This window comes from Colletotrichum orchidophilum (genome assembly GCF_001831195.1).
Source record: "Colletotrichum orchidophilum strain IMI 309357 chromosome Unknown Scaffold_88.1, whole genome shotgun sequence".
Lineage (NCBI taxonomy): Eukaryota > Fungi > Ascomycota > Sordariomycetes > Glomerellales > Glomerellaceae > Colletotrichum > Colletotrichum orchidophilum.
In genome coordinates, this window is record NW_019173044.1 from 92,721 (window position 1) to 119,986 (window position 27,266).

The 27,266-nt window shown below is 53.4% G+C and overlaps 10 protein-coding genes across 10 annotated transcripts; 6 read left to right on the plus strand and 4 right to left on the minus strand.

Moving 5' to 3' along the window:
• Positions 1-517: 517 nt before the first annotated feature.
• On the plus strand, positions 518-2,972 carry CORC01_09607 (uncharacterized protein; the record flags this gene model as incomplete). The annotated part of the gene is made up of 3 exons (XM_022621236.1): positions 518-838; positions 905-1,364; positions 2,062-2,972. The coding sequence occupies 3 exons, from the start codon at positions 518-520 to the stop codon at positions 2,970-2,972; spliced, it is 1,692 nt and encodes a 563-aa protein (XP_022472245.1).
• Positions 2,973-3,358: 386 nt separating this feature from the next.
• CORC01_09608 (cutinase) lies at positions 3,359-4,241 on the minus strand (the record flags this gene model as incomplete). The annotated part of the gene is made up of 4 exons (XM_022621237.1): positions 3,359-3,447; positions 3,505-3,683; positions 3,759-3,976; positions 4,044-4,241. 4 exons carry the CDS (start codon positions 4,239-4,241, stop codon positions 3,359-3,361), a joined length of 684 nt encoding a protein of 227 aa, XP_022472246.1.
• Positions 4,242-6,715: 2,474 nt separating this feature from the next.
• On the minus strand, positions 6,716-7,709 carry CORC01_09609 (uncharacterized protein; the record flags this gene model as incomplete). Its single annotated transcript, XM_022621238.1, has 4 exons — positions 6,716-6,903; positions 7,007-7,145; positions 7,250-7,630; positions 7,686-7,709. The coding sequence occupies 4 exons, from the start codon at positions 7,707-7,709 to the stop codon at positions 6,716-6,718; spliced, it is 732 nt and encodes a 243-aa protein (XP_022472247.1).
• Positions 7,710-8,114: 405 nt separating this feature from the next.
• CORC01_09610 (uncharacterized protein) lies at positions 8,115-10,399 on the minus strand (the record flags this gene model as incomplete). The annotated part of the gene is made up of 2 exons (XM_022621239.1): positions 8,115-10,250; positions 10,316-10,399. 2 exons carry the CDS (start codon positions 10,397-10,399, stop codon positions 8,115-8,117), a joined length of 2,220 nt encoding a protein of 739 aa, XP_022472248.1.
• Positions 10,400-11,152: 753 nt separating this feature from the next.
• Positions 11,153-12,859, plus strand: CORC01_09611 (amino acid permease; the record flags this gene model as incomplete). Its single annotated transcript, XM_022621240.1, has 1 exon — positions 11,153-12,859. One exon carries the CDS (start codon positions 11,153-11,155, stop codon positions 12,857-12,859), a length of 1,707 nt encoding a protein of 568 aa, XP_022472249.1.
• An 860-nt stretch (positions 12,860-13,719) lies between these two features.
• CORC01_09612 (uncharacterized protein) lies at positions 13,720-15,420 on the plus strand (the record flags this gene model as incomplete). The annotated part of the gene is made up of 1 exon (XM_022621241.1): positions 13,720-15,420. The coding sequence occupies one exon, from the start codon at positions 13,720-13,722 to the stop codon at positions 15,418-15,420; it is 1,701 nt and encodes a 566-aa protein (XP_022472250.1).
• A 653-nt stretch (positions 15,421-16,073) lies between these two features.
• On the plus strand, positions 16,074-16,883 carry CORC01_09613 (uncharacterized protein; the record flags this gene model as incomplete). Its single annotated transcript, XM_022621242.1, has 1 exon — positions 16,074-16,883. One exon carries the CDS (start codon positions 16,074-16,076, stop codon positions 16,881-16,883), a length of 810 nt encoding a protein of 269 aa, XP_022472251.1.
• A 1,785-nt stretch (positions 16,884-18,668) lies between these two features.
• CORC01_09614 (major facilitator superfamily transporter) lies at positions 18,669-20,468 on the plus strand (the record flags this gene model as incomplete). The annotated part of the gene is made up of 1 exon (XM_022621243.1): positions 18,669-20,468. One exon carries the CDS (start codon positions 18,669-18,671, stop codon positions 20,466-20,468), a length of 1,800 nt encoding a protein of 599 aa, XP_022472252.1.
• Positions 20,469-21,155: 687 nt separating this feature from the next.
• Positions 21,156-23,153, plus strand: CORC01_09615 (glycosyl hydrolase family 31; the record flags this gene model as incomplete). The annotated part of the gene is made up of 1 exon (XM_022621244.1): positions 21,156-23,153. The coding sequence occupies one exon, from the start codon at positions 21,156-21,158 to the stop codon at positions 23,151-23,153; it is 1,998 nt and encodes a 665-aa protein (XP_022472253.1).
• A 78-nt stretch (positions 23,154-23,231) lies between these two features.
• On the minus strand, positions 23,232-25,318 carry CORC01_09616 (GMC oxidoreductase; the record flags this gene model as incomplete). The annotated part of the gene is made up of 6 exons (XM_022621245.1): positions 23,232-23,440; positions 23,499-24,102; positions 24,162-24,695; positions 24,809-25,025; positions 25,088-25,207; positions 25,272-25,318. The coding sequence occupies 6 exons, from the start codon at positions 25,316-25,318 to the stop codon at positions 23,232-23,234; spliced, it is 1,731 nt and encodes a 576-aa protein (XP_022472254.1).
• Between the last annotated feature and the right edge of the window lie 1,948 nt (positions 25,319-27,266).

Consider the following 27,266-nt stretch of genomic DNA (forward strand, 5'->3'; position numbering starts at 1 on the left):
GAAGGAGGTTCAAAAGAATGTCAAAAGAATCGCCAGAGGGTCCGACAGCATCTAAATTAAGTAGACCTTGCTCAAGATCCGTGGCTGTGGCAATTGGCAGCTGAAGGCGGGTAGATGGTACAGGCCGATAACTTTTTTTTTCCCTCTCACGGCGAGAAATTCAAGCCACAGCTGGACAACACATCCGATCTTTCCCTTGGTGCTACTCCCCCGTATCACCTTAGGTAAGGCAGGAGAAGCGGATCCTGGGATACGTATATTTGGAGAAGGGCGGTGGGGCATCGGCTTTTTGATTGGTCTGCTGGCTTACAACCTGAGCTTGGAACAGGAGCTAAGCTGCCTGGCTGCCTCGGTCGTTGCATCGAGCATTGCAGGCGTAGCAGGCACGACCCGACGCTTGAATTATTACCCCGATCTGACCGATCTGACAATCGCTGTTTGGCGCTGCATGCCTCTATTACCAACCCACATCATTCCGGAATGATATGGTGACGGCCACACAATCACATCAGCAGCCATGGTTCGATTGACAATAACACCCGTCATCGCCGAAGGTCGGCAGAGGCTGGCTGAGGTCAGATTCAGACGGGATATCGCGGAAGCATCGAAGGACACAGAGCAAGCCCCGACGTCAGATGCTGCCCTCCAGTGCACAGCGACAACGAAAGCCGAAGAGCCGAATCCTCCCGATGCCGTGGTCGCCGACCCCATCACGCATGACCAGATACTGGAACTGTGGAAGAACTTGAAGACGGAGGGCATCGAAGACTTCAGTCTGGAGGGGTTGCTACGGGGCGCCAGGGTGTACATACCCCCGCCACCTCCAAAGCCGGAGCCGGTACGTCAGAACGATCTCTTTTTTTTCCCCCTCTTCTACTATGAGTCGCTGACCATGACTTCACAGTCTGCCGAGTACAAAGCCCTAATGGCCCGCCTGCGACGCGAGGAAGAGGAACGAACGTACCAGCGCATGCTCAAGCAACCGTCTCGGATGGAGGCCTTTTCCCAACAGTTCCCCAGCGCTGCCGCCCGAACACAAGCTTTTGCCGAAGTAAACCGCCCCATGCGCGAAGCAGACAATGGTGATGACGAGGTGACGCTTGGAGACGTGCAAAAGCAGATGATGGTCATCCTCAACTTCCTCATAAGCATCATTGGCGTCGCTGCCACCATCTGGATTGCGGCCCGATGGTGGAACGTAACTGCCCGGATATTTTTGACGCTCGGGGGCGCCATTCTCGTCTTGATAGCAGAGGTCGCCGTGTACTCTGGTTATGTCTGGAGGATAGGGGAAGCCAAGTCGAAGAACAAGGAACCAGAGGAAATCAGAGAGGTAATGCATTCGTGGGTGCTGGGTAAGGATAGTAAGGACGATCCAGCCGGAGAGACGATCACTCTTCTTGATACGAAATCGCAAGATACGGATGAAGGCATACGGCGAAGACTAAAGGGGCTTTCGTAGTCAGTAGGTTCCGTGCAACGGAAAGATTGTAGACTGTTGGCAACACTGCGCCCCATTCCCGGAGTTGCCAGGTCGCATCGCTGCGACATCCCTACACATGGCCAGCAACTCGCCCCAAGACGCCGTCTGCAACTCCGCAGCTATAGTCGATCCGTAAAGCCGTAGAGCGGTGCCGAATTTGTGTTTTGGTGGTACTTAAACCATTGTTGAAAGGCTCTGTCCGAGAAGGTATGTCAAGCACGTGACGGCGTGGGAAGAGTTTTAGAGTGCGCGAATCGACGCGTCGCTGCACGTCATCTAGCGCGACGCGCTTTGGGTGGAGGCCCAGAGCACCTGGATGCTCCCCCTGGTATGATGACCGGCCACTGCCTCTGTATTCTCTTCCAACCTCGGCCTCATTTCCCTCTTTTTCGGATGTTGTAATTCTTAATCGTTTTATGGCCCATTTGACCATCCCCAGCGACCGATCTCTTCTTGTCTCGACCGAATTCGGCTTTTGTCACCACGCCTTATCATCTGCCACACAAAGCTCTGAGCGCGCGCGTCGCGTAACAGCACATATGTATCTGCGCCTGAATCTCGACACCTCTTCGCCGTAGACAACGACACCCACTACCTTGGCTGGAGGCATGGACCAAATAATAGTCTCGAGGTACGCGTTCACATGGCTTTTGAACCTCCGTCAATGTTGCTCACCACGCACCGCAGCCCACGTTCTGGATCCGATTCCACTAGGACAACAACAGCCGATAAAAGGTATAGAACCTACGACGTGCATCAATCTCAGCCTGAATTGACACTTGGCAGACGAACTCTCAGAACCTACAGCAAGCGATCGCGCGCAACCGATGACGACGCTGGCCTACTACCTTTCAAGAAGCGGAAAGCCGATGTAGAATCGGCGACACGGTCCCCAGACATTCCACGGCTTCCTCCCGCTCAACCCGCGCCGCCACCGAGCAGCATACCCAAGAGTTCAATCCTAAGCTACTTCAAGCCCTGCCGGTCAAGCTCGGGTACGGAGGCGTCTGACCCATTGTCCGACTCTGAAAAGCTGCTCAACACCCCACCTTCATCGCCTCCCCTCTTCAGGAAGATTAAGGAACCTCGGCGTCTGAGGCTGCGACCTAGCACGCCTCTGTCGCATGCGTTGGACACTCTAGAGGTTGCGAAGGACGGAAAAGATGGAGGTGACGTCGCTGTTCAACAAACAGCACAAGGCACTCGTAGGACAAGATCACGAGGTGGCATAGAGCTGCAAGATGTCGACAAAAACAAGCTCAACAAACTCGCCGACCTCGAGAAGACCAAACCCCAGCCTACCCTGAAGAAAGTTTCCGCACGATCAAAACCTGTTCCGACTGTCCAGACGACTATCAACCTTTCTTCGAAACCTACTTTTATGGAGTGCAAGACGTGCCGGATAGTGTACAACCCGCTGCACCCGGCAGACGTCAAATATCACTCTCAACGGCATGCGGCTTTCCTTAGGGGTAGGGCGAAAGCATGAAATCTGGCGCAACATCTCTGGCATAGCATCTGTTTTGAAATAATGACTCAATGATACCCACTTAGCAATAACAAGAATATCCTTTGAATTTCGTCCAGTTCGTTAGAGCGTATGTGAAGCATGAGGTAACTAAGCGAGTGACGAGAAAGAGGGAAACAGGCAAAATGAGCGACAATGAAGGAATGATTGTCCTGCTCCAGGAAGTCAACCACAGCTCTCGGTATTCCAATCTCCTGCCACGCCTCGGATCTGATTGCGAGCCCGCACGCGCCGTGGCTCACAGTGACTGAAGCGCCGGCAGCTTTTCATCTCAACCCTCCATGGGCTCAACCAAGCCCATCCAAAGTGCAGCCGATTCGAATCTGATCGTGTGCCATGAGCACTCCTTAACCGATGCGAGCTGCCAAGAACACCGGGGCGGCAATGGCCGCGTCGGTCTGATAAAGGAAGTGGGCGGGCAGGATGAAGAGCGTGCCTGGACGTGTCAGCGGTCACCGCGACGCCTTTGAAGATGAGAATCAGGATTGCTTACCATAGCACACGGCATCCGCAATGTCGCAGTAGACTGACAACTTGGATGAGGGGAAGTTGGGAATGCGGCCGAGGTTCTGGAGGTTCTTGGTGTAGCCGAACAGGACGACGCCCTTGATCTGGTCCTGGATCGTCGAGCTCAGAGTCGAGATGGACGAGGCCATGACGGCGGTTCCCTGACTATTTGTTTTTCGACCACATTAGCAGAGGACTAAGGAGAAACCTGAGGGCCACCGCGTCGGATGTCTGCCTTACCTGTATCCACCGGCGACCACGGCCGAGTTGGGGCACTTGGTGTTGGCCAGGGTGAAGAGTCTCTTGGCCTCGTTGATGGCGGCGGTGCTGGTTCCCGCGGGGAGGAAGTTGGATGCCAAGTCAGCGCTGTATGGTCCGCCAACACCCTGAACCCAGACTTGGCTCGAGCCGTAGCGGCTCTTGAGGGCATCACCAACGATGGGGCCGGCACTGATTCCCTGTTTTCGACCGAATTAGCTTTGGAATCCTTCTACAACTCGGTGTATGAGACGTTTGGCAACTTACCATGTTGCCGGGCTCGGTGGAAGCGCGGGCAAAGATGAAGATGACCTTGGGGCAGGCCGAGCTGCTGCCGGACTCGAGCTCGTTGCTCGTCGTTCCAGTCTGGCGGACCTGGAGGTCGGCGACGCTGGTGTCGACGACTTCAACCGGGGCCGCGGCGGCGAGGGTGACGGCGAGGGAGAGGATGCTGAAGAACTTCATTTTGGATGGTTGGGAAACGAGTTTGGGATCCGGAGTTTGACTGGTCTCTGAATGAGAGCGGGCTGGCTGGCTGGGCTAGGCTTCGAGCGAAGGAGAGGAGGATTCAGGTTCTGAGCGAGAGCTTGAGTCTGATGAGCGAGATATTCAGGGTATCCCGGTAGGACCTTGAGCGACTATTTATCTTATTCAAAGTTCTTGTCCCAAGGAGCATCTACAGCTACAACTTCTTGTATGCCTATGTGCCCAGCCTTTGTCTTGCAGCTCACACGCTCGCCGGTCTTGTCGTGAGCACATCAGAGTCCGGCGCGACCCGACTGATCTTGTTCAGTGACCACATCGTGGAGACGGTCGTTGGATTCATCCGCCAGTCGCATCTTGCATCTTGAAGCCATCCCCAACGTGGGCGGGCCAGAGTCGGTCAGGGAGATGCTTCCAAGGACAACGATGCCACGTGAGGGCTGCCATTTCGCGACAGGACATCGAATTGGGAATGGCTCGGAGGAGCCTCCGCCAACCCCTTTAGTTACAGTGGGACGGCGAGAGCCTCGGGACAAGACCTCGACAACTACTAGACGTCCATAGAGCCGGTGTTGGAATGAGGGGAGGAGGGATATGCGGGCTTACGATGCCCCTCGAATTAGCCCCCATGGAAGTGTGTTGGTGAACACAACTCAACTATGTGTCTCGTCCAACAAGAAACGGCGATGCTCCTTTACCGAGACTTTCCGCGCTTGGAATAGTCCGAGGCCTTATTGGACGTTGATGGATAGAATGTTCTAATCTATCAATCTGTCGCAGAACGAACTCCACTCTCTCTAAAAGGGTCTCTTGGTTATGCACGACCCAAGCCGGTAGAGAGCTGCAATCCTCAAGCCCCCCCCTCCCCTGCAACACCCCGCAACGCGCACTTGGGGAGAACGTTGGATGCCTCGGCTCTGAGAGGCCGGACTAGGTCGTTTCGGGCGACGCATACATTAGAAGGGAGCCATAGAGAGGGCAGCATACTCAAGAGTTGCAAAGTCAATAGATGGAATAGTTTATTGTTTTACCCGTCGAGAGCCAAGAGAGACAGCCACGCCGAAAAGCACCGCTGGAGCCGTGCAGCCTGCATGCGCAAACCGGCCGGTACTTGGGTAAGCACAACAGGTGGGTTGTCTGGGGATGGAGGAGGACAAGGAAGAGGAGGCGCACGCCAGGTGTCTGCCACGCAGTCTGGTGGGTAAAAAGATTACTAGATGAACTGGAGCTATTCCCTATTGTGTAAAAGTTGCGAGGTTTGTCTCAACTTTTTTGGCGACCCCATCGGGCAAACGTGCTGCCAAGGGTTCGGGCGTGACAGCGGGGCCAGCCGACTTGCAGACTGTCTGTCTTGTCACTGTCAGTCATCGATTTAGCCGTTCCGGCATTCCGGGCGGTCCGTATGCGAGCCGAGTTGGCGGATCAACGGGACTTTGGCATTTTCTAATGGTTCTGGTCCGTACGATGTACCTGAAACTGACCTTGGTATGTGGGAAACTGGGAAACTAGCTAGTAGACTCATGCCGTTGTTGGCACTGGAATGAGCTGGCCAACGGACTGTTGTCTGACCAGGGCCCAACAGCGGGGCCTTGTGCGAGGTGGATTGGTCTTCCCCCTTTCAATTCTTTTCAAACAGGTTCTTAGCTTCACTTATTCATTCCTCAAGGGAACTCCTGGGCAGAAACTCCCCTCCTTTTCCCTAGAGTTCAGTAGTTCCTGTTTCAAGTGTTATCTCGGTTCCACCGAAAGCAGCATTTTGTCCAACATTGCAAATCTAATTGCGCTTTCATGCCTTTCGAAATCTTTGTGAAGAGACTTCTCATCTCTGTCTAAAGACATTGATAATACCCAGCTGCGTTTACATCTTATTCTGAGTTGAATTTACGAGTAATGGGACTTTTCCAGAGGGTTCTCAATGCCGTCATTGTAAAACGGGATCGACTGCCTTCGGTTGCTTGAGCGCACTTCCTATAGAGGTAATTTGTTCTTCAAACTACGTTGTTTATTAAAATATCTTCTGGCCAGATCGGGAACCCATTGTGATTCTTTCTCTCCATTCTTATATTTCCAAATCCGAGGGCGGCATCTCATTACTTGCTAGTGAATCTCGGAAAATTTCGATTTGTGATAACGCCAAGGCAAACGCCTTTCAACCATCGCCGTCATGGAGCAAATCCAAGAGGTCAAATAGGTGCCGCAACCCAATGGCTCAGTCAGATCAAAGTGATAACGACAGTGAATCGTTCATGGTGTGCCAGTCTCCAGAAAGGAAGCACACCGAGGCCATTATGGAAGATGTGAAGGTTCGTGTATAGGCTTGTGGAAGCATGATAGAGGTCTCCATTCTCAGTCACATGATATGGATTTCATTTCACAGCAAGTCTCCAAATTGTTTGGAGACAAAGATGAGTATCGATCAATACAACGAGAATCCCCAAGTTTCCACAGCACAATATTTAGCATACCCAGCCGCCATCAACATTATATACGGCTCCTGTCACGAAAGAAGCTTCATCGCTGAGCAGAAATGCGATAACGTGAGCCACCTCGATAGGCTCTGCTCTTCTCTTTTGTGCGGTGACTTGTAGACCACGCTTCACATCTTCGGGATTTTCTCCACGAGACAATGGCGTGTTGACAGAACCTGAGGGCCGGCATTAGCTTAGTTCCGTATCGTACCCAGCTTGGAGTGCAGTGAGGCAGACGGTGACGGGTGGATGTTAAAAAGGGGAAGAGGAGGAACTCACCGGGCGACACGCAATTAACGCGAATCTCTTGGTTTTCTTTGGCCGCTGTTCTTGACAACCCGATGACAGCTGCTTTGCTGGCGCAGTATGCTGCGTTACCAGGAGCTCCAAATTGACCGAACACACTCGCCGCAGATACCTGCCATGAAGAACATCATGTTAGCTTCTGTGCTGCGCCTACTATTAACTAGCCGGATACACGTGCAGCCAGTTTCAACGTTTAAGAGTAGACTAGAAACGTACGATGCTACCTCCGGCAGACATGGCTCCCAACTGTGACCTCAGGCAGTTGAAAACTCCTTTAGCATTGACTTCAAAGACGAAATCCCAGTCCTCGTCTGTAAGCTCCGCGACGGGGGCCGCGTGGGTGATGACGCCGGCCATGTTGACAGCACCGTCCAGCCTGCCAAACTTCTTCACCGTGTTCTGGATCCAAGTGTTGACGACGTCGCCCTTTCTTACGTCAACAACCTCGTACATATGGCTTGCGCTGTCTTCCAGAGACGAGATCGCCTCCTTTAGAGAGTCCTCGTTGATATCCGCCAATGATAGTTTAGCGCCGCGGGAGGCTAAGAGCTGAGCTGTTGCGAGCCCCATGCCGGAGCCGGCGCCGGTTACCGCGATCTATCAGAGTGGACTTTAGTGTGCTATCTAACGAGAGCGGGGGATCAAAACTTACAACTTTGCCTTGGAAGGAAGACATGGTGTGTTTCGATACTCGTGTGTGAATACGTGACTCAGCGCATAGACTGCTTGTTGATACTAGTAGCAAGCATGTTTCATGCCGTTCTTCGTGCCTTTATTAGAGGGAAGGTGCCAGTCCGTGGCACAGGGACAACCAGACTCGATAAGCAAGCATCCGAGTGGGAGTGGTTGCTCGCTAGGAAGAGCGGGGTATCTTGGAGTATAACTTACACATAGGAAGCTCGTACAGAATAGGAAACTTACCCCTTAGGTGCAGAGGTGGCGAAGCCCCACCAAATGGGTAAGTCAATTATGATCTGCTTGTGTGAACGCAAATCCGGGCACACCCTCTCATCCGCATCCTACGCACTATATCACTGTTGAGCTGAGAACAGAGACTGGTAGACGGCAAGTAACACGCCTTTCATGATATCAAGATGGCCTCGGCAGTGCCGCCATTCCCTACACATTTCTTCTCAACCCACCGCCTCTCAACATCCGCAAGAGAATCGCTGAATATACGAAGACCACTCCGACGCGCCCAATCCCTGAACCACTGCGCAAACGACTCCCGCACCTCTGGGTTGTCCGCCTCGCTTGCCGCAATCACCGCAGGCCACACCAGCCTGGCTGATCCGTATCCCATCGCAGACTCGGTAGCCTCAAACCGGAGCAAGCAGTCCCGCACCCCGATGACCTTGTCCTGTAAAATGTCTGCCTCCACGTCGTACACCCTCCGATAGAAGAATATGGTTAAGGCTAGCAACATTGCCTGAGACAGGTTATCTAGAAATTGTTGGCAGTGCTGCAGCTCCGGGTCCGAGGTCGGTAAGTCTGCTATGACGTACCCGGGCTGCCGTCTGAGTTGGTGAATGCGTCTCTCGACTGCCTTGGCGCGGAACATGAATTCTTTCAGACCTGCGGGACTCGAGCAGTCCGAGTCTTCTTTTGAACGAGCCAGTCGAATGACGAGCGAGAGGAGGAACATGTAGATCTCTGGGATACCAAAGATTTCTGGATACAGCGTTGCGAGCCAGACACCCGGTATTTGCAGATGCAGGTCGTTTTCTCCCTCCTCTCGCCCCTTGACCCTCAACATCTCCTGGTCAAGATTTCTCCAGCTTGCCAATTGGAACGACAGGCTATCCAGACTATAGGCACTGGCGTTGCTCGTTTCAATCACCTTGCGTACGTGAAGACGGTGTGGAGACTGCGTGCTTCCCGGAAACGTGGTCTCATGCAGGACTCGCTCAAAAGCGTAGCAGTGATGCAGCAGCCGGACTTTGCGAGATTTCTTCCTATTGAGGCCCTTGATGCGTATAAACTTTTCTGCTTCTAGCAGGTAGCACTCGACCTGATCCCGGCTGCCGGAGACGCTCGAGATTTGCACCATGGTCAGAAACGCGATCAGTATCGACTTGTACTTTGCCTTTTTCGGAACGTCGTAGGCTGTCTGCAGCATGAGACGGACGTGATGGCGAGCGCGCTGCTTGTAGTTCTCTGCCTGCTGGGACCACTTGTGCGAGTTGGAGATGCCGCCGAGGCTGGAGGCGCTGATGGCGAGCGTGCCGTAGAATGCCGTTAGGCTGGCGTGGTCCATGTCGTCTCCGAGAGTCAGTGCTGCTAGGCAACTCTTGACGTATGGTATGAATAGGATGTGCCATGGCGTTTTGCTGTGGCGAAAGGGTGTGAAGCCTCGCAGCACTGTTGTCGAGTAGTGTCGGAGAAGGAAGACGGCATCGTGGGGCACAGCGTAGTCGATTGTGGGAGCGATGGAGCAGTTTTCTGACGTGGCTAGCTGGTGGGACTGGGAATCTGTGAAGATGTTCGGGATACGAACTTGAACATCTTGGGAAGTAACCTGCATTGGCACCCTCGAATATTGATCGATACCGGGAAAGGACACACCGTCAGAGATATTGCGCACACGATCTAATCCCACGGGCGTATCCCACCAGTTGCTCACGCCGGGGAGGTCGCCCATGTTCCACCACTCGTTCGTGTTCCACCATTCAGTCAGCGGGCTTAATGGACGGTCACCAGAGCATGCAAGGGCGGGTCCCAATAATGGCGTTGTCTCTTGCACTGGAGCAGCGTCTGATGGAGGTATGAGCTCCTCGTCCGCATCCTCGGGACTATCCTCACCGACCTCTTGCGCGGTCTTTGGAGGGCTACCAACTGTAGGGTTGTTTGACTCTGGACTAGATCCGGTGCCAGCTTTAGAAGAATCAAGCGAGAGTCGGTGTACTCTGAAAGCCCCGAAAGGACCTCGACTGATTTGAACATTTTGAGAGAGGGGTGTCCTCTCGCATTCGTCTTCAATCTGGGCAATGTGCCAAAGAGTCAGTGCCGGCGGAATGCTGGAGACGAGCTCGTCGCTCATTGACTCGCGTTCCGATTCTGTCAACAGGGGCCTCCGAAAGCGCGCCATCCCGACGCTCGGAATGTCCTCAAAGTCGAAAAAGATATTCTTCTCATAACCGCTGCATGTGAGGCTTGAGGCTCTGCACATGGCGCATGTGGGCCGACCCTCGTCACACTTCATCCGGCGGTTTCGACACTGAAGCAAGTCAGTCCGTTTGATTCTAGCGACGGGTTCCGGACGTGATGGGTGACATGACATACAGTTCCACATCCGCCAAAGGACCGACTGCGCCGGGTGTCCGGGTCCTTGAGTTGCGTCATCCGGGGGTTGATGGCATCAGCCATTCCTTGTCCGCCAGAATCAGCTCAGGGATTGCACTTCCTTTTTGGCTTGTGGGCTGGACGTTTGTAGGGTTGCTGGCATAGGGATTACGTTTGTGATATCAACTGCTGATACTCTGTAAATGGATATGGAAAGTGATAACAATGGGCCGACTGCAACAACATATCACCCCAGCCGAGGGGCGTACCAACGAGACGAGATGGCTATCTGCGGAGAGATACCGTTACGGCGCTAACAATGGGTAACGCAACTTACCCTATTGGTTGGAGTGAGGGGGTTTGATAAGGGCGGGGGAGTAACCAACGACCCGGCTCACCAAAATAAACCTTGGGAACATGTTTTGGCGTCTGATAGCTGGGAAAGCTTTCCTATCTGATTCGAGCCACATCTTGCCAATTCGCCTATGCACCGGACAGGCGAGGAACAGGGACAACCGTAAGTTATCTCAATCCATGCTTCCAAGACTTGAATTCGTAATATCTTCAGAGAGCTGTGCCGGCACTAAGCGGTATTGAGGCTGGTCTTGTTGGTTAGTCCAGACAAGGTTCAGGTTAAAGGCCATGGGCAGCTTTTGATGTCCGGTATCGTAAAGTAAAGTTTAAAAGACAATGGAATGCCCTCATCCAGTGCGAGCCTAAAAGAGAAAAAGAAAATCTTGCACTTGACTGCTCTTACAACCGAACAACTTACTCAGTTGCCTCGAATGCGTAATCAAACCAACTCAACCCGTCCCAATTACGTCGAACTGGTCTCCAATGGCTCAAGACAACGACCCAGCGTCCCCTCTTTCAAAGGAGGGAACCTACGCGGACGCTTCCAACGATGGCAAATCGCATGATCAAGACCTCAGCCAACGTGAGAGCAATACCTACGGCGAGACAAATGTCGTCGCCCAAGGCGGCACGAAGCGGAATGTCAAATCTCGCCACGCCCAAATGATCGCCATTGGCGGTAGCATCGGAACCGGCCTGTTTGTGGGATCCGGCCAGGTTCTCGCTGCCGGAGGACCTGCTTTCCTCTTCTTGTCATACGCCCTAACGTCTCTTCTCGTCTACGGCATCGTCACAGCGGTGATGGAAGTCGGCACGTTCCTCCCCATCTCGGGTAGCTCCATGTCGTACTACTGTAATCGCTACACGTCTCGGTCCCTGGGATTTGCTCTCGGTTGGCTTTACGTGTATTCATTTGGCATAATTCTCGCCTACGAAATCACTGTTGGATCAGTCATTATCAACTACTGGCCGAACAACGTTCCAAACGGCGTGTGGCTGACGATTCTCCTCGTTGTCATCGTCGGACTCAACCTATCGCCTGTCGCCGTTTACGCAGAAACTGAATTCTGGTTCGCCAGTCTGAAGATCATTCTCTTCATAGGCCTATTGCTCCTCTCAGTGGTCTTGATCCTTGGCGGAGGGCCGAGCGGTGAGCGACTGGGTTTCTACTACTGGGTGGATCCGGGTGCGACCAAGGAGTATATCATCACCGGCTCTGGAGGACGCTTCACTGCTTTTCTCTATGGCTGGGTGTTCTCTGGCTTCTCATTCTACTTCAGCCCTGAATTGATTATCGTCATGGGTGGCGAGATGCGAAACCCTCGCAAGAACTTGCCCCTCGCCAGCCGACGCTTTTTCTACAGACTAATCATCTTCTACCTCCTTGGTTCGCTCGCAATTGGAGCCATTTGCAATGCCAACTCGGAGGGCTTGGTATCTGGCGCTGGCAATGCGAACGCATCGCCCTGGGTCATCGCCATCCGGAACGCTGGGATCCACGGTTTACCCTCAGTTGTCAACGCGGGTATTCTCACGAGCGCCTGGAGCTCCGGAAACTCTTACCTCTACATGGCCAGCAGATCTCTGTACTCTCTTGCGGTCGCCGGCAACGCACCCAGGATCTTTGCTCGCTGTAACCGCTACGGCGTTCCTATCTACGCCGTCATCGCAGCAAGCTGCTTCACCCTCCTCGCGTACTTGAGTGTATCCTCTGACGCCGGGGTGGTGTTCAACTGGTTCGTCAGCCTGACGAATACCGCTGGCTACACCTCGTGGGTGCTGTGCGCCTTCATATTTCTTCGCTTCCGCAAGGCCTGTAAAGTGCAGGGCGTCAAGGTTCCCTACCAGTCCTGGTGTCAGCCCTACGGGGCATGGATATCGATGGCTGCCTTTGGCTTCCTTCTGCTAGCCAATGGTTTCACGGTGTTCTATCCTGGAAGGTTCTCTGCATCCAGCTTCTTGACTGCGTACATTGGCATTCCACTTTTCCTGGTGACGTATTTCGGGCACAAGCTCACGGTTGGAAGAAAGGACCCGTGGTTGTATGCGCCGGAAGACGTGGACTTGACGAGCAATTTGCGGGAGGTGGAAGCAGAGGCGGAGATGTGGACGGCAATGGATGAGGTTGACAAAGAGAAGCAAGGCCGCTCAAACGAATGGTGGCGCAAGATCTCGCTAATCTGGGAATGATTTTTAGTCGTATGTTGTGAAAGTTGAGTACTTCTGACGTAGACATGGGAATTAGAGCATTGTGGCTTTGAAAAAATCAAACAACGTGCTCTTACCGTTACGGGTAATTTTGCACAATCCTAATTGTGTATTAATACTATTCAACGTGATTATGGCCTTCAATGAATGATTCGCAGTCTTGCAGTAGGCCGATAGGTGTATACCGTGAGTCGTGACGCATACAGCGTTGATCTCTCATGTCAGTTATGACTTTTCAGAATGTTTAACCAAGGTGAAAGCCCGCCATCGCAACCAATGTCGGCAGCAACGGATGCACTACAGAAAGTGTCCAGCTGCAATCATGAGATGAATTGGTAACTTGGCATCTCAACACCCTTGAGGCTTTAATGCTTGCTAAAGCCGTAGAGTCTGGCCCGGATCTCGGAAGGGCAGGATTACCCTTGGAGCTAGCCGGTAACTTGATCAATGCGGGGGAGGGGCCCGATAAGCGACTTTTGGTCAAAACCACCCAAATCCAGAGTTGGCAAGTTATCCCCGATTTGGGGCTACCACTTGAGATAAGCCCCCACCCGGATCAGCGTTGTTTGAGCTGAGCAACTCTGGCAGATGCTCTGGCAAATGCGACTGGAAAGTTGTGCAGACACCTTCTCAGCAAAATTGTATTTGCTGGCAGACAGTTTTTGTCTCAAGGACAAGCCGATGGTTACTAAGACATCTTACAGACTTCAAATAATGAGACGTCGCTATCCAAAGAGCAGAACCACCAATCTCACCAATCATTCCTATCAACATTTGGTGCTCACAACCAACACACCATCTGAACCCATATTAGATTTTTTGATTCCATCATCCCCGTGACCATGGGCTCTATTCCGACCCCTGTGGAAGAGAAGTTTGATGTTCTCATCATTGGCTCAGGCCTGTCTGGCCTTGCCAGTCTGCACCACATCCGAGAACAGATGCCCGATTACAGGGTAAAGGTTCTCGACAACGGTGCAGACGTCGGTGGAACGTGGTTCTGGAACCGCTACCCCGGATGCCGGTTCGACTGCGAGTCCGTGTCCTACAGTTACTCCTTTGACAAGGGACTCTTGGAAGAATGGCACTGGAAGGAGGCCTTCTCTCCCCAGCCCGAGACACAAAAGTACATCAAGCGCTTCGCCGAGAGAAACGACCTCTACAAGTACATTCAGTTCAATACTACCGTCAAGTCGGCTCGCTGGGACGACGAAAATCACAACTGGACGTTCGTGGACCAGGACGGAAACCGATACGTTACCACCTTTTTCCTCAGCTGCATCGGCTTCCTTTCGACGCCATCGCTGCCCGCTATCCCCGGCATTGAGAACTTCAAGGGCAAATCTTTCCACACGTCGCGGTGGCCGACGGATCTAGACCTTGCGCGAGACTTTGCCGGCAAGCGCATCGGCGTCGTCGGTACCGGGGCCACCGGCATCCAGACCATTACCGCACTGTCAAAGGAGCCGAGCATAGAGTCCATCAGCGTTTTCCAACGGACCGCAACATGGACCGTTCCGCTACGCAACTACGAGATCTCGCCAGGAAAAATGGAGGAGCTCAAGAAAGATTACGACAGCATTTTTGGCATCTGCCGCGCGACACCGTCAGGCTTCATGCACATGGCGGACCCTCGCAAGTCGATGGAGGTCACGGAGGAGGAACGCCTCGCTCTCTGGGAGAAGCTGTACGCCGAACCCGGCTTCGGCAAGTGGCAGGGTCTGTTCAGAGACACGTACACGGATCGCCAGGCCAATGAATTATACTCCCGCTTCATCGCCGACAAGATTAGGCAGAGAGTACACGACCCGGAGGTAGCAGAGAGCCTCATTCCCAAAACGCACGGGTTCGGCACCCGTCGCGTGCCGCTGGAGAGCGGTTACTTTGAGGCCTTTAACCAGGACAACGTGCATCTCGTCGATCTCCAGAAAGCACCAGTCTCCGAGGTCCAATCCGACCGCATCCTCACATCCGATGGCCAGGAGCACGAACTCGACATTTTGATTTACGCCACCGGTTTCGATGCCATCACGGGCTCTTTCAGCGCCATTGAGTGGCAAGGCAAAGACGGACGGCCGCTGATCGCGCCGAGTGGGACGGCCAAGGGCGAGCGCGCCGTCTGGGTCGACAACAGGCCCTACACGTTCCTCGGCATGACGGTGCCGTCCATGCCCAACATGTTCATGGTCCTCGGTCCGCACCAGCCGTTTGGCAACGCCACGCGGAACATTGAGCATGCTGTGCAGGTTGTGGTGGACTTGTTGAAGTTTTGCCGCGAAAAGGGGTACACGTACGTCGAGGCGACGCAGGAGGCTGCGGACGGGTGGACGGAGCATGTGTTTGAGTGCAGCAAGGGGTCGCTGGTCAACGAGGTGGATAGTTGGATGACGGGGGTTAATACGAACATCAAGGGCAAGCAGGTCAGGAGTGTGGTGCGATATGGCGGCTCTGCACAGGAGTTCCAGAGGCGGTGCAGAGAGGTCAAGGAGTCTGGATACAAGGGGCTTATCTTTGCTCAACAGACTGAAGGAGTCCAGCTGTAGTGTTCCATCATGTGTTCAGGATCCAATTCACTTTGATTCTAGGGACAACAATAGTGACGAGCACCAAATGTTTAAGGCTATTTCTTGCTTTTTTGTTTTTCTTCTCTTGCCATCGGGTTGTGTTCCTGGGAGTTATGCTATGTTGGCTTGTCAAAGGTAGAGTTTCAGAAGATGTGAGAAAGCCCAATGTCAGTCTAAATTCTGCCGGTGGGCTATCTTTCTGCAAATCTCGCAAGTGTTCTTAAAGCCAGGCTTAATGAAAAGCGTCATCTTTAGTCTTCTGATGAGGTAAGAACAGATGACGCGCAAGATTATCGGGCAGCGCCGGTGTTGATGCCGCGGAGTGACCCCGCAGAAGCCGTTCATAGGGCGGGGGAGGTTCGTCGCCGGAAGTGGAGTCGAGGCACACCCGAATTCAATGAGGAAAGTCTTCCCTGGTCGTCAACGGAAAGCCACACCCGATACCCAACAACACCGCGAAGATGACACGGCGATGATGGACTACTTATTGAGGAGGCCATAAACATACTATGAACGTATCATCATAATCATATTAATTGCAAAACATTATTCAGCCCCAGCTCCAGTCCCCCCAAACCTCGAGAACCGCGTTTTTCATTATTGACTTCCCCATCAGACCAGCTGTAATCAACATGGATGTCCCCGGCTTCGCATTGGTCACAGGCGCAGCTTCTGGCATCGGCAGAGCATGTGCCCGCGGTTTCGCCCAAGAAGGTTCCGCCGGCATCGCGCTGCTAGACCTCAACGCAGACGCACTGAAGACCGTCAAGGAGGAGATTGAAGCCGAGTTTGGAAAAGACCGCAAGATTGAGTTGCTCACCTACCCCATCAACGTTGCCAACGAAGAGCAAGTCGTCAAGGTCGTCAACGAAGCAGCCGCCAAGTTTGGGCGGTTGGACTACGTCGTCAACGCCGCCGGCATCGCCATCAAGCACCAGGGCGGCGCCGCCTTCGCCAAGACGGAGGACTGGCAGCGCGTGCTCGACGTCAACATTAACGGAACCTTTTACGTGCTGAGGGCTGCGGCGCAAATCATGTTGAAGCAAGAGCCTATTTTGTCGGCGATTGACGGCAGACCGTTGCAAAGGGGATCCATTGTCAACTTTGGCTCCATTCAGGGTGTTGTGGGCATCACGCTCTCTACGGCGTACACGACGACCAAGCACGCCGTCATCGGGCTGACCCGCACGGCGTCCGAGGACTATGCCAACCAAGGGCTGCGCATCAACGCCATTTGCCCGGGCTACACAGAGACGCCGATGACGACCAAGAACCCCGAGGTGTTGAAGGCGATGAAGGAGAGGGTGTCGACCGCGGTGCCGATGCAGAGGATGGGACGTCCCAAGGAGATTGCCGATGGTGTGTTGTACCTGGCTGGCGGCAGGAGTTCGTTTGTGACTGGGTCTGCGTTGATGGTGGACGGAGGGTATACTTCGAGATAGGCTGCTCCTGTCGGCGAGGATATCAAAATTTGTCAGTAGAATGAAGCTGGAGTGGATTCAACAATTTGGCTACACTTTGCTGAATACGACCTGAAAAAAAAAAAGATACTTTGCGGTACGACGGGCAGTGTCTCTACATTGTAGAAGCGGAGTTTTATTCACACACGCATGCATTCGAGATTCGGCACTTTTGTCATCCTTGAATAATTTCAGCATTTGCTATCCTTGCCTAGCGTTGAGTCATTAACCATGATATATCATTGCACCTCGTGCCACCCCCCAGGCGTTAGGACTAGGAGGTCCTAACCCCGCCCCGACTCCGAACATCATCCCGAGAGTTATGCACGCAGGCCGGAGAGTCGCCGTTCCGGAAAAGCGGGTTGTGCATAACTTTGCGTGAATCTGCCGGTCCATGACTCGCATCAGCAGCTAGGAGGCACGTATCAAACAATTGTTTTGAGATTAACGTCAGCTGCGTACTCCGTAGTAGATTCCTAATCTCCCTCCCCCATGAGCCTTCTCCGATGCGACTTGGGTCGGAAAACAAAATCAAAGGAAAGAATAAGGAAAGGGCAAAGGTAGCTTGATGCATCTGCAGATGGATTCCATCTACATTCAGTAAAGTGCTGTAGAGGTCGAGCTGTCCCCACAAGCCGCTGAAGGTTTGGCTTATGTAGCATCCGCGGGGAAAACTCTAAAAATCACCATCAATGACAACTTGATAAGTCTGATGGAAAGTCATATTCAGACGAACGACCTCACACGAACACTGGACAGTTGCTTCTTTGACATTGCGTTTCTTTGGTCTGTAGTATTAGAGTTAGGAGTAATACGCGATGACTAGATGAGAATTGCTGATTCAAATTCAAAGCCAAGCTATCTTGCCGCCTGGATGCATATAATCCTGCATCCGTCGTAAATCTCCACGTCCCAATCTGACCTACCTAACTCAAGGATCCCTCCGAGACATAAAGGAGGCAATATTACAGGCCCGCATCAACTGACCAGTGCCAACACCGCAAGGGAATGGGTCTGTGAGATTCAGGGGTGATTGTCTTCGAGAAAAGACAACCTGAAGCGTCTTTCGATGGCGGGGTTGCATAACGTTATGAACAGACTGCGGAAAGTTGTACTGCCGAACCACAACTTCCGCGCTAGAGGCCGGAATTAAGCCTAGTCGGAGCCGGACTGTCCCACCACCATCGGCAAAGACTAGATGAAGGGAGGCCACCAGAACATCTCTTTCGTCACCACGTTTTCAAAGCACCTGCAGTGCCACGCATGTTACGTATCTAGTGCGTTGGGCAGGGTTTCCCATACGGAGGGGGGACACAACGGGGTGTTCATCTCGGCTACCACGGGATCGTGAGCACTAGATCCAGATGTGCACCGTATATGCAATGCGAGAATGAGTGAATGATCGATCCGAGAGCGAAGCCAACCGGAACGGCGCTCGTAGTGGGCACGGTACAACGGGATTCAGCACCTAATATTGCCGCCCGTAAGCCGTTTTAATTCGGACCCTGTGATCCTGTCTTCGTCATTCCCGTTGTGGTTGGTTGTGTTGCTTTTCCGTCGCCCGGCTACCTACAAATACATTCGTCTCCGGCTTATTTCCCTGTTATAAAAAAACATCCCTTTCTCCCTCATCGATTGCTCTTGGCATTGCACCTTCTGCATATCCGTCATCTGCTCTCACTTGCTCACCTTTTTTGTTCCTCTTCTCTCCTTCCGGCGTATGCCCACAAGTTTCTTTGACGCGGCTGTCACTGTCTTAACCTCGCAATGACGCAAGAAAAGGCGGCCGACGATGTTGGCGAGCCTCCCGTCCACCAAAAAATACCATACTGGCGCATAGTCATCGATCAAGCAGGGATCACACAAGAGGTAGCCAACTATCGATATCCCGGCTCTGGCACCGAGGCAGATCCTTTTTTGGTGCAATGGATCCCCAACGACCCCAGGAACCCGATGCTCTTCAGCAGGCCAACCAAATGGTTCATCACATTCATGGTCTCGTTGACCACGCTGGCAGTGGCGCTTCTCTCATCAGCCTTTACGGGTGGCATCCGCGAAATCATCCAGGAATTTGCTATCTCCCAAGAAGTCGCGACTCTGGGCGTCTCCCTGTTCGTGCTCGGATTCGCCATTGGACCGTTACTCTGGGCGCCGCTCAGTGAACTCTTTGGACGGCAGTCGCTCTTCTTCGGCACGTATGCCATCCTGACGGCATTCAACGCCGGTTGCGCCGGCGCCAACTCGGCCACGACCCTCATCGTCCTCCGCTTCTTCGCCGGCGCCTTTGGCTCGTCTCCACTCGCCAACTCGGGCGGCGTCATCGCCGACATGTTCCCGGCCGCGGAGAGAGGCTTGGCCATGGCGTTGTTCGCGGCCGCGCCTTTCCTCGGACCCGTTCTCGGACCCATCATTGGCGGGTTTCTCGGGGCCGCTGCGGGCTGGCGATGGGTCATGGGCTTCCTTGCTGCGTTTTCTGGGACCCTTTGGCTTCTGGGAGCGGCCCTCGTCCCCGAGACCTACGCGCCGTATCTGCTTCGACGGCGAGCTGCAAAGCTGTCCAAGATGACTGGCAAGGTTTACGTTAGCAAGATTGAACACGAGCAAGGCAAGATCAGCTTGGCAGAGTCGTTCAAGACGGCCTTGTCGAGACCGTGGATCCTGCTGTTCCGCGAGCCCATTGTCTTGCTCCTGTCGCTTTACATGGCCATTATCTACGGGACTCTCTACATGCTGTTTGCAGCTTTCCCTATTGTCTATCAACAACAACGAGGTTGGTCACAGGGCATTGGTGGACTTGCCTTCCTCGGCATCATGGTCGGCATGATATTCGCCATCATTTATACGCTACCCGAGAACGGCCGGTATCAGCGAGTACAAAAGAGAAACGGCGGATTCGCCCCTCCGGAAACCCGCCTTCCATCAGCCATGGTTGGAGGCGTTGCAATTCCCATCGGTCTATTTTGGTTCGCCTGGACGAACAATGCATCCATCCACTGGATGGTCAGCATCGCCGCCGGCGTCCCATTTGGATTCGGAATGGTCTTGTTGTTCTTGAGCGTCATGAACTACCTCATCGATGCTTACACCATCTTCGCGGCGAGCGTGCTGGCTGCCAATTCCGTCATCCGCAGCTGCTTCGGCGCTGCGTTTCCCCTGTTTACGACGTACATGTACAAAGACCTCGGAACCAACTGGGCGTCGTCGGTTCCCGCATTCTTGGCACTGGCTTGCGTACCATTTCCGTTCCTGTTTTACAAGTACGGCCCGGCGATCCGGGCCCGCTGCAAGTTTGCCGCACAATCGGAAGCGTTCATGGCGCGGCTGCGAGAACAGGATCCTTCGTCTTCAGACATGGAGCCGGAAGTGAGCGGCGCACAGGAAGCCGTGGTGAGCGACGCCGTCGACACGGATGCAGCATCTTCCGACGATCGTTCCTCCCTACGCCGCGAGGGCTCGCGCCGTCGAACGATGAGCTTGGCCTCGACACGCCGAAAGTCCTACGACGGAAACCCGTACGATATCGACAGAGTCAACACGAGGGAGTCTTTCGCATCGACACACAAGTGAAGGAGGAGTCTGACACGTGTTGGAGCTATGCTTCAGTTGTCAAGAAAGTGTGAGGATATGATACTCGTTGGGAGATTCAAGACTGGAGAGGTAATTCTGTTCAATGTATACTTAGTAGATAATACTTGGCTCTCTTGTCGTTGATTGCTTCAGCTCAAGCTAGGTGGAATACCACATGCAATCTTGAACGAGATTAGAGTTTGCATGTGTGTTGCCCCAAACAGCCTAACCACCAATAACTAAGCTATCTTCAACTTTGTGTGGCCGCACAGATTCATCCGGCTCTCGGGACCGCGTCCGCGGGGGTGGATTACCTATTCGCAGCATCAAGACCCCAAATGTGACCCCCAACTTCCCCTCAACTCGGCAGATGCGGGGCATCCCGACAGCTGCGGTGGACAAGGCGGTTTTCACGGCATCCGAGTGGTCAATTGGAGGCGTGGCATGTCATCTTGCTTTTGTCGTGGCACCGTTGTGGCCTGCGCTTTTCACCCATCGCCTCATGGCAACAGAAGCGTCTCCGCACTCGGGGACGTTCTTTTGCTGGGCCACGGACAGTTTTGCTCTGCCTACAAGTCCGTCTGCGTCCCTTGAATATCAGTCTTCAGGCTTCTTCTACCCACCCAGTCACCAAACCACCCTCCTGTGAGTGTGAGCTGTATATCATCTCAGACTGATATAGTCGTCATGGGCCTTCAAGAGCAGGACGGGAAGCTAGTCTTCACCTACGACGCAGAGAAAGTCTGGGTAGAACCATGGGGGCCAGATTCTTTTCGAGTCCGGGCAACGAAAGCTCGAAATATGCCCTCTGAAGACTGGGCTTTGCTCCGGCCCAAGAAAGTCGACGTCAAGATCACCATCGACGACAAGACGGGCACAATCTCGAACGGCAAGATCAAGGCATCTATAACAAGCGGCGGTAAGCTCATGATGTGGAATTCCAAGGGCGTGCTGCTGCTCGAGGAATACTCCCGCCACCGACGGGATGTCTTGGATCCCAAATGCAGCGCCCTCGAGGTCGAGGCCCGCGAGTTCTTGCCCATTGTCAACAGCAACGACTACCACCTCACCGCCAGATTCGAAAGTGTGGATGCAGAGGAAAGTATATTTGGGATGGGACAGTATCAACAGCCATTCCTCGATCTCAAGGGTCACGACCTCGAGCTTGCGCACAGGAATTCCCAGGCCAGCGTCCCGTTCGCCGTGTCCTCGCTAGGGTACGGACTCTTGTGGAACAATCCGTCAGTCGGCAGGGCGATCCTGGGCCGCAACATTATGAGTTTCGAGGCGAAGTCGACTCGGGCCCTCGACTACTGGATTGTCGCCGGCGACTCCCCGGCTGAAATCGTCGAGGCCTACGCCGACGCCACGGGCAAGGTCCCCATGATGCCGGAATACGGACTCGGGTTTTGGCAATGCAAGCTGCGATACCAGACGCAGGACGAACTCTTGGAAGTCGCGCGCGAGTACAGAAAGCGGGAGCTGCCCATCGATCTCATTGTTATTGACTATTTCCACTGGCCGCTCCAAGGGGAGTGGAAATTCGATCCGACATACTGGCCCGACCCAGATGCCATGATCAAGGAGCTGCAAGAGCTCAAGATTGAACTGATGGTCTCGATCTGGCCTACTGTTGACCACAAGTCTGAGAACTGGGATGAAATGGTGGAGAAAGGGTACCTTATTCAATCTGACAGAGGCATCCGGATCGCCATGAACTTCCAGGGTGATACGACGCATTTTGACGCCACACATCCCGGAGCGAGAGACTACGTATGGAAGAAGGCCAAGAAGAACTACTACGACAAGGGCATCCGTGTCTTTTGGTTGGATGAGGCAGAGCCCGAATACACGGTCTACGATTTCGACACGTACCGCTACCACCTGGGATCCAACGTCTCCATCGGCAATATCTACCCCGTCGAGTACGCAAAAGCCTTTTATGAGGGCATGGAGGCCGAAGGACAAAAGAACATTGTCAACCTCATCCGGTGCGCATGGGCCGGGAGCCAAAAGTACGGTGCCCTGGTCTGGAGCGGCGACATCGCCTCGTCTTGGGGCAGTCTGCGCAACCAGGTGGCAGCTGGCTTGCACATGGGCCTCTGCGGCCTCCCCTGGTGGACCACGGACATCGGGGGCTTCCACGGCGGAGACCCGAGGGACGACAAGTTCCGCGAGCTCTTTGTCCGATGGTTCCAGTGGGGTGCTTTCTGTCCCGTCTTCCGGCTCCACGGCTGTCGGGAGCCAGAGCAGCCGCAGCATGGTACGACGGGAGGCGCTACTTGCCGCAGCGGCGCGCCGAATGAGGTTTGGTCGTATGGGCCTGAGGTCTATGAGATTTGTAAGAAGTACATGTTTCTCCGTGAGGAGTTGCGTGATTACACACGCTCGCTCATGAAGGAGGCGCACGAGAAGGGTACGCCTGTGATGCGGACGTTGTTTTACGAGTTCCCGAAAGATGAGGAGACTTGGAAGATTGGCCAGCAGTACATGTTTGGCAGTAAATACCTGGTATGCCCGGTGCTGGAGCCAGAGAAGAGGATCATCAAGGTTTACTTGCCCCATCTAGAATCAGGAGGCAAGTGGACGGCACTGCTTGAGGGCAAGTCAGACGCATATGAGGGTGGGAAGTGGATCGAGATTGATGCTCCTTTAGATTGGATGCCAGTTTTCAAGAGGGAGTGAGCACGCTACGTTCATTCATCATTTAAAGGACCATACTCTACATATTGCTTGCCGTCTCATGCTCTTCTCAGCAATGTCTCAAACCTTCCATGCCGCTTTGATAAGATCAGCCGCTTTTTCTCCGATTCCATATGCAGGCATCTGCGTATGACCGCCATGAAGAATAGGCATGATACTGCAGTCGGCAACCCGAAGACCTTTGACACCCTTCACGGAGAGTGTCCGGTCGACAACTACGTTGGGATCAGACGCGTTGCCCATAGCACAGGTTCCCGCCGCATGATAGCCTAGAAAACGGACAAATGGTCAGCAAACTATGCGTGAGTCGTATCGAGAGAGACTTACAAGTCGTTGCGTTGTCCCGGACATACGGTATCCATTCCTCGCGCGTGGTATGCTTATGGTGCACCAAATCGCTCGGCCACGACCCCTTGACAATATCCTTTGTCCCTTCACCTTGCATGATGATCTCATTCCCGAAGCGGCACGCCTCCGCCAGCACCTCCACGTCCAAGGGATCAGACAGGAAATTCGTGTCCACCACGGGGACCGCCTTGGCGTCGGTGTTGCGCAGCATCACCGTGCCGCGGGACCGGGGCCCGAAGAGCTCCGCAATCATGCTAAAGGCGTACTTCCCGTCGGTGGGGAACTGGTCGTACTGCTTCGGCCCGCCGTAGCACTCCGTGGTGAAGAATTCAATGTTTGGCTGCTTGGGCGTGAGACCCATGGGATCACGGCCGGGCTGCCGGGGGGCGTTGTTCCAGAGGTCCGAGTCGGCGAGGCGCTCGTCCAGACGGGCGTAGGCGAATGCTCCAAAGGGGAATGAGGAAAGGAAGCCGGCTTTATGCTCCTTCCACAGGGCGTAGGTCTTTGCGAGGTTATCGCCGTGGTAGACGTGGTGGTCGTTGGTCAGGCCGGCCTTTTCGGTTTCGTAGAACATGAAGACAATCTTGAGGCAACACATTTGTTATCAATTTGCCTTGAGGGTACAGGTCTCGGGGTACTTACAAGGTGGTCCATGAGGTTCTTGCCGACGCCAGGCAAGTCTACCAACGTTGGAATACCAAAACTCTCCAGCTCGGCCTTGGCCCCGATACCAGACCGGTTGAGGATGTTGGGGCTGCAGTACGCACCGCCGCTGACAATGACCTCCTTGCGGGCCCTGATATCAAAAACGGAGCCGTCGGCCTTGACGGCCTTGACACCTGTTGCCCTGAGCTCACCGTCCACGTTCTCAATGATGACCCTTTCGACATGGGTCTCGACGAGAAGGTGAAGATTGTCCTTCTTGTTTTCCTTGGTGACGTAATCTGCAGCAGTGGTTCTCAAGCCCTTGTAGACTGTTCTGGGTGCATGTCCACATCCGTGAGGGTTGTTTCCGTGGGAGAACATGTCGTGGTCTAGAGGTAGTCCTTTGGATACCATGGAATCCATGATGAGGTTCGATATGGGTGCCAGATCGTGTGGTTCAATATTAAGGTGGCCGTTGGTGCCATGGTCGGCGGAGGCTTTGAACCAAGGTTTCCCGTGAAAGTTCTCCGCCTAGATTTTTCCTCAGAGAGATCAGTAAATAAGGTAGCCAAAGGTTTGGAGACTGGGACATTTGACGTAGGATCGGAGATACTACGTATGTGAGCAAATACTAAAGTTCTTACCTTGCGAATGTATTTGAAAACCTCATCACCACTCCAGCCCTCGACTCCCCAGTCGTCGTAGTCCTGTTTGGCACCACGAATGCATAATGTGCCGTTGCAGCCAGAACAACCGCCGAGGAATTTTCCACGGCTCAGTTTCACCTGCCGGTTGTTGACGGCTGGTTTCTTCTCACTGATGACATTCCAGTCGGTCTCCTTGTCCATTAATTGGAAACATCTATGCAGGAGAAATGATGATTAGTTGATAGTAGACTCGATGGCTGGAAATTTGCTGATTACCCTCCTGTCATGTGAACGTTTTCAAGATGCTCATTGTGTTCACCAGCCTCAATGACTAGAACATTTACACCAGGAATCTCGGCAAGACGGCTAGCGACGACGCAGCCAGATGTACCACCGCTTGAGGACTTGATGTTAGCCGCCAACTGTAAATATTAAACAGGCTTTGCACCAAGGAACGTACCCGCAGACTATAAAGTCGTACACAATGTCTTGAGGTATAGATCCCATGTTGATGATGGCTGCACACAACCTTTGGGGTGTTTAAGGGACAGCGTTTGATAAAATAAGAGAAGTGGACGACTGTTGAGGTCACAAGATAACCCATGCAGCTCGGGCTGTTGCTCTTGTATGCGGACGCTGCCTGACAATTCCGATATTATTTCCGAAGTGCTTCCTTTGCCACTGTGAACCTCATACGCCCACGTCAAAGTCATCATGCGGGGGAACGCAGAAGGCACCGGACTCACTTAGTGCACAACTTGGGGAAACCAGCGTCGCTGCTGAGTCTCTCGAAAGCGGAAAAGATAAACATGATCTTCCAAAAGTGGAGACTCCAAGCCAACCGACCATTGCTTCTGACACGACTGTGCCGACTAACTTTGGGTGCATCTTCAAGAAAAGTAGTCTCGACTTGAATCGAACATAAGGCTAACTAACCTGTTCAGGTCAGGTAGGTGAGCAATGGTCGGTTGACTTGCACCCTTATATGCAGGGTTCGGGTTAGAGTCCATGCTTCCACACCAGTTGGCTCGAAGTCCGGGGTCCCCACAGGCCCAACGCGGGGCTGTTGAGGGTGGACTTCTAGCTCAACATCTGAGAAACATAGGCCAGTGAATGATTGTGCGCGGATCTTTACTGTGGGAATTTATATACTACACCTGCCCTTCTGAATTGAGAGAATTCTTATAATGGCGATCAAACCGTTTCGAGGAGGGAATTTGATTAGGCTGTTGGGCGAGCCGTGCCAGTTAAGCGGTACTATGTTGGGCACGGATGAATGTCGAATGAAGATCATCCTCTTGCAGACGGCCAATGAGGATCAGGTAGAGTAGATATGCAGGCAGTAGACAGGAGGTTGGAGGCAGCATCCTGAAGCGCTTGGGGTCCACGAGAGCTGTGGTTTGGAAGAATGTGGACCCTGCGGAACCGACAATCTTGCTCGGCATTGAGGCGGCGGTTCATCAAATCAAAGAATCTCCACAGGAACAACCCAGTAAGGGTGCGGCACAGCACCTTGGCGTATCCTCCCGAATGTCCCCCGGCACAGCCTGGGTAGCTTCAGTCAGAAATTAAGTTGACTCTTTGTTATTGAATGAGCCGATGCTGGGTCAAATGCAATCATCTATAGTCTAGAATACGTCAAAGTGTCGGGGGCGAAATAATATCCCCAATGACAGTCTGTTGTGACAGGGGTTGGCTGACGGGATTTGACGGAAAAGGAAGTCGTGGCTTTTGAGTTCCGGGGAGCATAACAAGCGTTGGCCGTAGTTGGAGCTCAGGTCCACCCGCTGCCAAACCCCGGGGGCCCCGTGGGAAATTTGCGGTGGGACAGGACTGTGGACATCGGGAAATGGGGTCGGACGGGAGATGCGCTGTCCAGGCTTCCATTTCTGGCGGCTTGTCCCACCTTATGAGAGATAGGAGTAGGCGCAGAGGTTCATCGGGGTAGCTTTCTAAGGCGTTACCCGCATGAGGAGGTTGACCGGCCTGCGAACCTACCCCTCTTTCTTGGGGGTGTACTTGGCAACGTTCTCCTCGTAAGATCATTTGTTTCCGACCTAGAGGAATTCCATTCCATCAAATTCCGGTTCGACCTCGCAGTTCCGAAGACCACGCTGTCATGGGATTCATGCATGGGCATGTGGACGAGGTCGAATGTCACAGGACCGAAGCAGGCGCCGGCCAGTACGCTACCAGATCAGGATAAGAGAGGAAAGGGGACACTTTTAGAAAACTTTGAGCCTTTTTGAGCTGCTCCATTGCGGGAAATTCCATGCAACAGTCGGACTTGATGCCGAACAAGTCTTGGGCCTCAAAATTAATGAGAGACGAATATCAGGGTTAGTCGGAAGCCGGGGTCTCAACACGACTCTGAAGGACCAAGAATGAAGCAGTCGCTAGCAGACCTACGATACAGTCACCTCGCGCATCTTCGGTACACTCAGACTTGGAATTC